General features: G+C 32.3%; 1 protein-coding gene across 1 annotated transcript; it reads right to left on the bottom strand.

The window, feature by feature from the left end:
- Nucleotides 1-4,418: 4,418 nt before the first annotated feature.
- Nucleotides 4,419-8,650, bottom strand: LOC18035626 (probable protein phosphatase 2C 60). The gene is made up of 5 exons (XM_006422471.2): nucleotides 8,215-8,650; nucleotides 7,208-7,639; nucleotides 6,638-7,005; nucleotides 5,573-5,809; nucleotides 4,419-5,000 (listed from the first exon to the last, which is right to left on the bottom strand). Exons 2-5 carry the CDS (start codon nucleotides 7,524-7,526, stop codon nucleotides 4,731-4,733), a joined length of 1,194 nt encoding a protein of 397 aa, XP_006422534.1. The 5' UTR covers nucleotides 7,527-7,639; nucleotides 8,215-8,650; the 3' UTR covers nucleotides 4,419-4,730.
- Nucleotides 8,651-13,332: the final 4,682 nt, after the last annotated feature.

Below are 13,332 nucleotides of genomic sequence, written 5' to 3'. Positions count from 1 at the left end.
GTGTGACCAGACCAGACCAGACCTGACCAGTGACCAGACCACTGCAATATTACCTGTGATTAGAGGAGAGAGAGAGAGAGAGAGAGAGAGATGCTTTGATTTGTTTTTATCCTTGGTTACGTTTCTTTTGCTTATTTTATTTTAATTTTATTATTGATATTACTGACATTACAATTAGAGAATAATTTTTTATAATCAAATAATTATTAATATTATTTTGCATTTAATTCATGAAATAAGGCTTAACTAACAAATGTGAGAGCAAGAATAACAGCCCACCAAATACAGAGTGGCCTTCTATTTATTTTATTATTAGAAAATAGAACCACACTTTACGCGGTTTTAAAAAAAAATTAACATTATTCTTTTTTTCTTACTTTACACTTGATGAAACTAATAAAAAATATGAATTGATTTTTTTAAGATGAGGCAGCCTTATAAAAAATAAAAAAAAATTATTAGCCGACAGTACAAATAAAGAAGCAACGCAAGATAGAGAATAAAATAAGAGAATATATTATAGAGTGATTTATTCATTCCAATTGTGTGTGTACAAAACAAAAAGATGAGCTCACTTTTTATAGTTACATAATCACTCCATGAAATTAATGAAAAATTATGGATCATAATTCCTTGTGAGATAATGAGAGTTATAGGGAAGCTAAAGGTTGCTAATTGGAGATAGTGGGGAGACTAAGAGATATATATTATGAACATCCATATTTATTTTAATATATTCATAACACTCCCCATTTGATGTTCATTACAAAGAATATGCATCATTAAAACCTTTACATAATTGTTATTGTCTAATAATAATTAAATTAATCATGAGAAGATGAAAAGACAAATCTGAAAGAAAATTTATCTATTTATTAGGTAATAAAAAATATACAAAGATGAGAAATAGTGATGCAACATCACCTCTTGTAGTCTCAGCTTTATATATATATAGATTAAGCACTGAGTAGTGCTACATGTTTTGAAAACTTATCTCTTAATTCCTTAATTGTTTCCGTTATTGATTGATGAGATAATATAATTTATTTATTTAAATTTTATAAAAAAAATATTAACCATTTAACGAATAAAACATCATTTAAAATAAATAAAAATTTGAAATATTCATGATTACTCTTTATTATTATTATTATTATTATTATTATTATTATTATTATTATTATTATTATTATTATTATTATTACTAAAACGGTTTTAATCCTGTTTCAAGCTTGTCAAACTTGTAATAACGGAATTGTAGTTGTGGTGCTTAACCTTGGTTTATTAGTAAAAATTAAACGTCATTGCAACTGCTGCCAATGAGCACATGATCTATTACCCATATCTATGTTGTTGATGTTGCCTGCTTGCCTGCTTGCCTCTCCCTTCAGGTTCAATAAAACTGAGATTTTGGCCATGGCATTATTAGATTTTGCATTCATTTCTAGTTCTTTCATGGTTAGCCAATGAATTGGAGAGAGTACTTATTTAATCCTTCTAGCTGGCTGATACTATTACCTTTCTTAGAAAGTAGATTGAAACATATGAGAGAACCAAATAAGAAATTAGATTGAAATCTTACTTCCAATACAATTGCCAAACACTTACTTTGTGTGTATATATAACTTGTGCATTATTTCTTTTAATTATTAATACTTAGTTAGATATGTGCTAGCTAGTATATGTCCTTGGACATGTCTGAACTTCAGATAGTATGAACAAAATCTAGTCCCATTTAACAAAGAAGTGTCCATGAAAAATCCAACCCTATATTTAATGCAAGTAATTAGTCATGATCAAAATGAAAAAAAAAATGATGATTTTTTCATGTTAATTTGATGATGATCATGGTTGTGAACTTGTGAATTTTTCATGACATGTCAAATAAGAATTCTTATCAGTTCAACTAAGTCAAGCCACAAATAAATGTTCCATTTTGTTTAGGGTAATGCTAAGTTACAAGCATGTACCTTACATCTCTCTCACATGAATAATGTATAGATACTATTCATGTGATAGGGTTGTAAGGTACATGCATGTAACTTAGAGGATCCTTTTATTTATATGTCCTTCCACTTTGATGAAATGTCATACTGTTTTTGTAAAATAGATAACAACAGTTCAGTACTTTTTCCAGTGCCAAAAGCTCTTTCAAATCATTTTTTTTACTTTTTCTTTTTCTTTCTCCCCATAATATTGAGAGGAGAAAAGAAAGGAGTAGTTGGTAGAGTGAATCATCTATTCTACTCTACTCAACTTGAAATCTAAAATTGAGCTGAGTGTACTTTGCTTAGTTGCTTTTGCTTATACAAAACAAAGCAGTAGAAGTACTTGTGTTTCACTCATTTTGAACTAACCCAGTTATGCCAATGAATTGCTATGATTTTTTGAAAACTGCTTCTGCTTGAGCTGTACAAACTGTGGATGAGAGATCCTTTCCAATCTACATACTTTTGTGTATCTCTCTGGGCTCCCTGTTGCATTTTTTGAGAATTTTTTTTTTCAGGATTCCACAGGTTCAAAGAAAAAAGAATTGTAAGAATGGGTAACAAAACCATAAATAAAAAGCTTGATATAATGCTATGGAAATATAAAAGTTTAGCAAAAAAAAAAAGAGAGAAAAATCCGCAAATAATTCACAAGTTCACAACTATGATCGTCCAACTATTATAGCATTATTAAGTCTAACACTTCTATTTTCACTTACCGTAGAAAAATCATAAATTTTAAAACTTCTTTTTATTGCTTACCTTTTAAACTAGGTACTTTATCGAAAAATTCGAAATGCCAATAACAAAAACTTAAATTATAACAAAAAAAATAAAAGAAATTCTATCAAACATTGTGAAGACAATGTACTAAACTCTGCACTCTAATTATCTATATTTGATTATATAGAACAATGATTTAATATGCACAATTACACGCATTTTAAATTATTATTAATAGAGCTATGATTTGTGAGTCTGCGACTATAATAGGTGTAGAAAAAGATTAAAAAAAAAAGTTTATCATCTCTTTCTCTTCCATTTTTTTTATTTTCCTCATTTTTCTATCCACTTAACATTTTTTCCATTTTACATATCACCCCTGTAACTATGCATTTTAAACTGAAATGGATCAACCTTTCAGGAAAAGGAGGGGAAAAAAAAAAGGGAAATGGATCAAAGGCTTTGTCCAAAATGCATCACAATTAAAAATAACTACTAAATTTTGTGTTTGTGGCCTTGTGGGATTTTCAAGAAGGTCCCTTAGCTAGTGTTTATAATGTGCATCATTGTCTTCAACTGAGTCCTTGTACCTTAAAGCACAGTGGTGAGTGGTGACTGATCACTGATAAATTGTTATGGCATGGAGAACTGAGCCATTTTTAAAGGCTTAAAAGAGAGTTTCAATAATTAAAAAAAAAATGACCAAAACATGCAACATACCAAAAGAGCACTGTGGGTTACTGAGAATATGCCTCAGCCTGACAAAGCCTGAGAAAAAGAACTCTTTTTATTTATTTTTTTTTTTTTACTCCTCCTCCTCGTAAATCCCCACCTCCTCTTTTTCCAATATTCAATTTTGAAAAAAAAAAATAGTTTTTTGTCTCAAAGATTGTACTGATGTAGTGATGTGTGAGCTACTGCTATGGGTAGTGAGCAAAATTTATTGACTCTATATGCATGGCCATATATGGGTGCTTCGATTTGCAAAATGTCTTCAATTGATTGGAGAAACTGGCTATGGAGCTAATTACATTAGTCCGTTTGAATGTTGCTAAGCCCAACAAAAGCAAAATAAACAATTTTTTTTTTTTTCAAATTACAGCGTAATGTTTGATTAGTGTTAGACCTCTTCAGATTACCATCTCATGCTTCTGTCCTTACGTTGAACAATGAAATGACAAGTCAAAGACATGCATCAATCATAAGGTTGAAGGTCTTATTAGGCTTGTTCAAGCATTAGCCATTTGAACAAGTAAACAAGTTTGATTACTTGACTTCGAAAGTTACCGGTCCAACTTTGATATGTTCTTCCTTGGTCATGAAGTTGGACAATGAAGAAACGAGAGAGTTTATTCAAATGGAAAACAGATTCTTATCATTTACAATTCTGCAATGCATTACCCTTCAAGGCCTCACCTCATCTCACCAGAAAAAAATTGCAGAAATGCAAGAGCTGTATGAAACATTCGCAGATGATGTGTATTAATCATGTAACGCGAGGTGAGTTTCTTCTGGCTTGAAACTTTGATGCTGCAAGTAAAAACATAATGACAAAAAAAAAACCAAATGTTCAAATGTTCACCTTTGACCACAGCCTTACACGTTTCATGATAACTGGCCGTGTCTGCACATAAAAAGCTGTCTGAAACCAACTCATGATTGTAAATTCCTCCGTGTTATCATATATAACCTCTAAAGCGGTAAACAAGCAAGCAAGAAGAACACTTGATACGATTGGTTGTACACTTTACAACTCGAATGTTGAAGTGCAGATGCCAAAATAAGGGGCAGAATGTAACAACTATAATAATTGTCAATTTATACTCCTCTTCTCCAGTTCTTTCAAAGTTCTAGGGCACAGAAGCTAAATGCAAGTATCAGTCCTCAGTGTAAAAAGTTACAGTGTACATTAAAGAATTGAAGGCTTGCTCCTCTTATCGCTTCTGGAAGCTACCTGCTGGTATTCACACAAGAGAATGATACAATACAACATATAGAGACGTGAGATACATAATCATATCAGGTACCACCAGTTTCTGTTGGCATAGTGCAAGGAGCTAACGTGTTATGGGGCAAGGTGATCCCACCCCCTCTCACCGATACATTCGGGGACTTGACTGAGCTAGCCCTACTCACGAGGCTCGAGTCAAGAAACACAACTATTACTGTGATGTCATCGTGGAAATGCCGGCGGACGCCACGGTCTATCTTCTTCAAGTCAGAATATCTCATTTCTCTCTTTTTTGCTGCTTCTTGTAAAGCAGCTTTCACAAGCCTCCTTGCACTTCCCTGCATGAAGGTTAGAAAATGAAAATTAGTTTTCATCTCAAATTTGTATTTGTTCCAGTTCCTACAATCACTTATACTATCAGCTTCATGCCTATGTTTATGACGGCATTTATTCCGAATTCATACAATAGTATGCAAAGAAATAAGACCACAGAAAAATAATAAAAGTATAAAACCATGTATAAGAATAAGATTCTAACAGAAGGTAGATCAGCCTAAACTAAAAACTGGTCTCATTTTATTTTGCCATTGCCGTCTTCTCATAAAATATTTTGAGAAAACAAATATATTTATGGTAAATGAGTTGCAGTAAGAGTAGTCAAAACAAAAACCCTAACCAAAATAATCTAAAGTATCAGCCAGCACCAAATAGTTAGATTCATAAAAGGACCATCCTCATGGGGTTTATGGCTCTGCCAGGGATGTACAACAAATCAAGATAGGTTCTAAGATCTAAAGACAACCATAAACTTCATACAGTTTAAACTACAGGATATAGTGACGTGAGCAAAGTCATTACTTTCTAACTAATTTAGGTATTCAGATTTTTTGGCATAGAATATGTATCTTACACTCTGTGGATGATTTTGAACTATATCAACTGCTTCTTGATTACTTAGGTGTTCCCAGAGCCCATCAGATGCAAATATTACAAATTGATCATGTGGTTGCAGCTGGTGCACTGAAATTGATGGATCTGCACTCAAAATAGGCCTTTTTATGGGTTCACGAAGACGAAACTTAATGTATAAAGGCTCCCGGTTGAACTCAGCCTTCTTCAGATATACATCACCAATTGATCTGGAAACCTGAAAGGTCACAGATTGTTACCATCAGCCAAAAGACCAAAAGTGAAATACTGCATCAAAAGAAAAGCATGCAACAAGGATACTAAATTAAGTTTGAGAAATAAATCCATGATTATGATGAACATCATGATATTGTAGCTAGTCAATTGTTTAGATATTGCAAAAGTTACTGAACATTTTAATTCAGTATTTATAAAAGTTTCCATCAATGACACTATAAAGTAACTTTGCATCAATGACACTATAAAGTAACTGTCGACTTCATCTCTGACCATGAAAATATTGATCCACTTACATCTAATATGAGGGAATCTGTTTGGGCTAGAGGTGGAAACCTTTTATCTTAACCATACCTGATCATACTTATGACCCCATAAATCCAAATGAACCAATTCTTATAGCCCTTTGGAACTATCATTTTATAGGAAATTATTCTCCATTACCTTCATTTAACTTTATGCTCTTTCTACCCAGTATATTTCTCCTTTTCTTTACCCGATAAAATACACTTTTTTTTTCAAGTAATATTCTTTTTCATCCCTTCACTTGGCTACCATTGGGACCCTGGATAATATGCCAGGAAAAGGGAACTGCAAATCATTGCAAATCAAACAGAAGTCGAAGATAAGCAAGCAAACAGCATAGAAAACTCGAGTCCTCTAATTTTACTTGATGTTTTTGATTATCAAAGGCCAGAATACAGAAATATCATGAACTGGAGAATATTGCAACATATAGAAACTGAGAAGTTATAGCACAAATTATAAATATCCAAGCTTTCAGAAAAACTATTGCACATGACCATTTTCTGCACAGAGACAGACTTACCTGTATGAGGCCCTTTACACGCCATACATTATGCTTTAAAACTACAATCTGGGAGTCATCAGGGTGCAAAGCTTGCAGCTCCTGTCTCACAGATTCTATGCACGCATTGTGCTCTGTTGAAAGTTGAATGGCCAACACTTCCCCAGTTGCCTTCACGACTCTCCCCAAAACAGCACGGGAATCACCAAGGTTGGCTATGTAAAGTGTTCCACCACAAATAACTCCAACGAGGCAGCATGATCCAACTGCTGCAATTTGTGGTTTCATAGGCCACTGTTTAGTAACAAGAGACATAAACCCTTCCTCTGTTGCTTGATATGCTTTCCTAATCACGTCCGCTGACATTGACTGCTGGTCCGAAGTAAATCCTGACGTAACATAAAAACAAGGAACAATAAAAGGTTAGAGAATAGATCTCAAATACCAAAAGACAATTGAAAAACGCATATTCCTTCCACAATTATTAAACCGCATTAAAGTAGTGTTCAACAACAAAATAAATTTTAAAACCACAAAGCTCCTTTTATACCAGAAATAAATATAGAAAATTTTGAAATTGAAGTCACTTACTCTTGAGATGTTGAAAGAGGTGATCGTTGATATAGCGCGATGTCTCAGGTCCTCCATGACCATCATAGACACCAACAAAGGTACCATATGGCCCAAACTCGTGAGTGCTCAGACTCCCTGACTCCACTTGGCTTTGATCCTCAAGTAAATTATTGGCCTGAACTACAGCCATTGAGAACTCACCACTTACATGATGTCCACTATCTTTGTACCACAATAAGCCATCTTGACGACCCACAGAATCCGAATTCGAGTGAACATATCGATCGGACCTTGGCCGAAAACAGGCCCTCAAAAGGTTCATTAACTCCGATAACATCCCTCATCTCATCCAGACAACCCTCGGAATTCTCCACATCTAATAGCCTCTCTAAACAACACTGCTCAAATATTCCAGCTGTTATGTATATGCTTCTCTACTTCTCAAACACTCTACAGCCACAACATCAATCAACAACAAGATACACAGAATTAATGCTTGCGCAATAAGGATTCAACACTTCTTTAACCTAAAATTCCTCTACTTCCCAACACAGTAATAATTATAACACGATACTACTAATCAACTGTGAACTGTACGCAGTATGTACATAAAGAAATAACAGCAAGAACTAAAGTACACGCAAAGTAACAATGATGTAATTAGAAACTAACAGATCAAAGAAAGGATGTAAAGAAGCTCCCTTCGCAGATATTTTCAGTTGTGAATTACACCAAAATGATATCAAAGTCATCAACTCTTTTCTTGAAATAGAAACAGCCAATGAACACATACACAGCCGCTAATAATGAAAAAATCAAACAAAAACACAACTTTGAAAAATAAAATGGTCAAAGCCCCCACTTTTTTACTTCAAAATATCAAAGCTATTGATACAATCCAGAAAGTCTACCATTTCACATTGAACAAGTGAAAACCAAAACAAATTTCAGAAATCCCCACGAGCTCATTGATCATAAAAACTTCCAACTTTTTTCAACTACCAGAAAGAAAAATGAAAGCTTACCCTTAGTTTGACTAAATATCTCAAGGTTGATGAACAAGAGAGAAGGGGGATCTAAAAAGGACAAACTTTCATGTGGGTATCATTCAAATCATTAGATCTATGGATCAATCAAATCAGGAGAGAAAAACTGAAGATGGGTTCGACTTGTTTTTGAGTCCAACAACACAAAGGAGCTTCTCTTTTTTTTTTTCCTCCCGGAAAATTTATGTGCAGAATTGGATGAAACAAATGAAAACTGAAAAGGGTCTTTCTATGTAAAAAGCTTAGCAGACAAGACCAATAAAGGAGCAACAATGGAGAGCTTGAAGCCAGCAAAGCAAAGGTCCAGTTCTGGGCTCCACAAACACCATTGGGCAATAGAGAGAGAAAGTAGAGATAGACAGAGAAAATACACAAGAGTCAATGAGATGGAGTTATTTTGGACAATGATATGATGATATTGTGCGCTGTAACTTCTTTTTACACAAATGGGGGTGTTGCATGAAATAAGGTTCGTGTAGCCACACGTGGACCAATCAATATTTTACACTGTTCTCTTCCAATCTGAATTATTACACTGATTACAGAACAGAGATCTAGCTGCAACCTTGTAAGGTTTCTTAGATACAAATTAGTTCATAATTTGCTGTAATAACAAAATTTTCAAATTTGTGCATTTCAAATTGAAAATACTACAAGGCTAATAAATAATAAAATAATCATTAATTTGTTTTTTTGTCGGCAGTGGAGACTTATCTAAGTACACACTTTAGGGTTAGGCACATATTTAGACTTACTTATAATGAGTCAAATTTGATAATTTACTTCAAAATATTTTTATAAGAAAATGAAGATGCATGAACGCGGTTTATCACCCAACTCTCTTTTCTAAAATAAAATAAATTACATAATAAATGTTTATATACAAATAACAATTACTTGTTAAAAACCATTTTAAGTTGTGATAGTAACTGATACAAGATAGAACATAAATTATTATTAAGATGTTGTTTCATTGGTATAAGATTTTATTAACATGTTTATATAATTTATTAATAGATTACGGTTCTGTTTTGAGATTGGGGTGTTGTATTTTTTAAATTACAGTCGTCGTGAAAAAAAATTATAATTATATAATAAAAATTAATATTTTATGTAGTAAATATAATTTTTAAATAATAGTTTTGATAAAATTAATAAAGATATAATAGATTTTTCATCATACAAATATAAAATCAAATCAACTTAATTTCTAAATTACAGCAGTTAGTATTTATCAAATACTTTATTATTGTATTTTTTAAGATATAATTACCTAACTTCAAAGAGCTTGGAATCTTCTTAGGTTAGCTTTAGCTTATTGAATGAATTACAAATTCCAAGTCAATATAAATATTGAGTAACAATAATGTTATCAGTCAATTGATGATATTATTAAAATTATTACCAAAGGACCATGCTAAACAGCTCATATGGAGCTTTTTTGTATTTGGACATATCCATGAGCCGCCGACTTTTTATGAGCTACTCTTAAATCGTTCCCAACCTTCCTATATCTTTCTTTTCTTTCAAATTTATTTTTTCCAAATTTTCGAAAGTGATTTTTTTTAGCTTTATTATACAAAGTTGTTGTTCTTTCATGGCATTAGAAGAAAATTTAAAAAATAATTAATGGATGGATTTTTTTTGTAGTATTTTTATAATTAACAACTTAACAAGTATTAATTTTAACTATGTTAAGAAAGTAACTTTAAAGACGAGTAGTTTTTAAGTAGTTTTATTTGACTGATTGTCGGTATCTAAATTTTAAGAAAGGTGATTGTCAACATAGATCTTCTTGTTTTCAAAGATCTAAATTTTTTTTTAAATAATTTAAAAATTGACTTTATCTAAATTTTGTTTTCTATTTTGGGGATTAAATTTCATTAAAGAAAGAGAACATTTTGGAACTCTAACTGTTACCAGAGTTTAAATTTAATGATATTAATTAATTGAGATATATCGAAGAAAATCGAGAATATTGGATAATTAACTTCCCAAATTTGCTTTGAAGGAAACATAGAAGGTTAAAAAAAATCATTTAAAGGAAGTAATAAATGGAAAAGAAAACTAGAACATTATAGAGAGTTTAGATCCTTTAATCCAACTATAGACACTTTAAAGTCGTGTAAGCTCGTATCAGCAGAGAAGATTCAAATTCATCAAAATTAATCCATCTAGTAAAAGAATATTGGGTAAAAATATTCTTCTAGTAACTAATAAAATTCTTTGAATTTGGCCAATGGCACTGTCATATGATTAGGCAAAACGAAGATATGTGGGTACGATCACAACTGTACAATGTTTGGTCTTCAATGGAGGGATTGTAAGGTCCATGTCAAAGGGTTGCTCGTATTCTCCTCAATGAAAAGATGGTATAGTTGTAGCCAACGTGAACCTGAAAATCTCACATTCTTTGTCCTCTAGAAGCTGCATATTTTGCACAATACATGTGCCTTTTAATTATGTGGTATGCAAATCAACTGTAGAATTCTTGCCGGGTGCCCGACATCTCAATCTCCTTCAATCATACTGTTAGGAGGAGTTCGTTTCTTGATGTTCGATATACATGAAAATTATTTTCAAGATATTAGACATGGGGTGCGTTTCATATTGAGGTTGGGCAGCTGTAAAAGTTACAGCACTAAAGTATTTAATAAATACTAGTTGTTGTAACTTAGAAGCTATATTGATATGATTTTTTACTTGTATAATGAAAATTTTATTATATTTTGAATAATTTTGTCAAAATTATTATTTAAAATTTATATTTACTATATATTATTAACTTTTGTTTTATAGTTACAGTTTTTTTTTCCACAGTAACAGTAGCTTTTGAGTTACAGCACCTCAATCCCAAACAAGACTGTGGAGACATTTGCGTATTTTATTATAGAAATTTGAAGCTAGTTAAACAATATATTGTCTACCTTTTAAATTTATGTTTCGAACTATTTAAACACGTGCACTAGGTGTCAATAAATTTTAGACATCTACTTTCAAATTCGCATTTAAAAGAAAAAAAAAATGATAGCGATGCTGGCTTGTGAATGAAACTATTTGATATAAAACAGCTAAGTTTTACAGTAAATGAAGATTGTGATATGGAGATAGAGTGGATACAAAACCCATTTTGTTTCATGTGTGAAGCAGTACTGATGATTTTGATTTTCTTCTTTACTTCATATGTTATGTTAGGTCTTGAAAAAAAGCGAAAATTTTGGATATGATGGTCTTGTAACGTTGAAAATTAAGGCAGCGCATTCATAGCATGTTTTATGATGGGGACTTATAATTGTCAATTTTGGAATTTCAAAATAATAATAATTGCCAATAGTTGGGTATATTTTACTTTCTTCAAATTCTTGTCCTTGCTCCAGTAAAATTGGGCTGTTCTTCATCACCACACATTGTTTATGGATTATGATAGGTCTATTCATAATTTTTTACAACAGTGAGGATGGAATTATTTGGGAGGCCGAAGAAAAAAAAGAATTGCACAGAGTCCTTTCATTTCCTTAGCTTTATCCTTAAGGTTAATGCCATCTTGTCAACAGCTGAAGTTGTGGATCATACTCCATTTTTTTCCCTTTCTTTTTAGCTACTGGCAACACTACAACAATGGACTTGGCCCCAAGACTACCTTGAGTTAGAAGAAAGGATCATATATACTACTCGCTTGATTTAGTCGGAAAAATTGCTAAGCTTATAAATTATGCATATATATATATATGAATGGAGTTAAAATTGTTGGTTTAGCAAGGCAACACTATGTGACAATTCTACTCACTATAACAAATTTTTTATTCTAATCACTGTTTGAGAAAAGGAACTTAGATATGCTCCTATTCTTAGTCTTTATCTTCCTGATCTTCATCTTCTTCTGCTTTAACCAATGACCCCATTGTGCTTGAGATGAATGTATTATCTATGCTTTTTTTTTTCTTCTTTGGACGTCGCTTGTTGTATAATATATTGATACTGTGACAGGCATGATTCATGAAAGAAAATAATGAACAGATAAAGTTGGATAAAGGGAAGAGGAGATATGTCCCTTTACCTAACGTTTTCAATGTAATGTATCCGTCGTCCAACTCAGAATCTCTTATAAAAATTAATTGGATTTGATATATTTCTCATTCTGTTGAAAGCTATTTCACAAAGCTTCTGCATTGTGATTGCATCTGCAACCAGAAACCGAAAAAATGAAAAAAGACACGGCACTGGAGGGGGCACAAACAAAATAGTACAATTTTTGCATTATTATTCTTGGCGTTCTTTGAACTTGCCGCGTGAATAGGAAAAAAAATATAGTGGGTATAGAAATTAAAATGCAAATAATTCCAGAACAGCCAGAAGCAAAAAAATAGAAAGGCCAACAGCAAGCTTGCAAAATAATTTGGGGACTGACTTGAATTTTGGGTCCTACTTCCGATTTCTATGCCACAAGACATATGAGTACAATGATCTTTGGGACCATCATGGAACTATATGATTCTTTGAAAAAAAAATTGCTGATAAATTTATTATGGATTTAATGGGTTTCTTGTTTGGATCTCATATAATCTTCATTTGGTTTTATTTTTTTAAGGGAAATTATCAATCGTATACCCTTAGTTGACTCCATTATTAAATTTACTACAATACTTTCAGGGTATATCAGTCTTCCACCTTAAGTTGACAAAATGTATATGTCGTAGGGATGGCAATGGGGAGGGGAGGGGAGGGGACCGATCTCCCCGTACCCATCCCCGATATTTTGCGTATGTCCCCATCCCCTCCCCGTCCCCGTCAGAATTACTTAAGAGAATCTTCATCCCCTCCCCGCATAATAACAGGGGATCCCCGAGGGTCCCCGATCCCCGAATAACTAATGCATTTTTTTTTCGATTTTTGAGTTAATCATATTAAAATAAAAAATTCAAATAAAAGTAAAGTTCGAAATATATCTTACATTAATATCTATTACAAAAGTCATATATATTAAATTAGTAAGTAACGCAACATGCAAGGAATACAAACTTCTTTTACAAACTATTATGAACAAATTAATAGTCTAATACAAAATTGTTATAAATAAAATCGAATTTAGATTCAAAA

The sequence above is a fragment of the Citrus clementina genome, unplaced genomic scaffold (assembly GCF_000493195.1).
Source record: "Citrus clementina cultivar Clemenules unplaced genomic scaffold, Citrus_clementina_v1.0 scaffold_8, whole genome shotgun sequence".
NCBI lineage: Eukaryota > Viridiplantae > Streptophyta > Magnoliopsida > Sapindales > Rutaceae > Citrus > Citrus x clementina.
The sequence above is the reverse complement of the archived record's forward strand: the minus strand, read 5'-3'. Positions and strand labels throughout refer to the sequence as shown.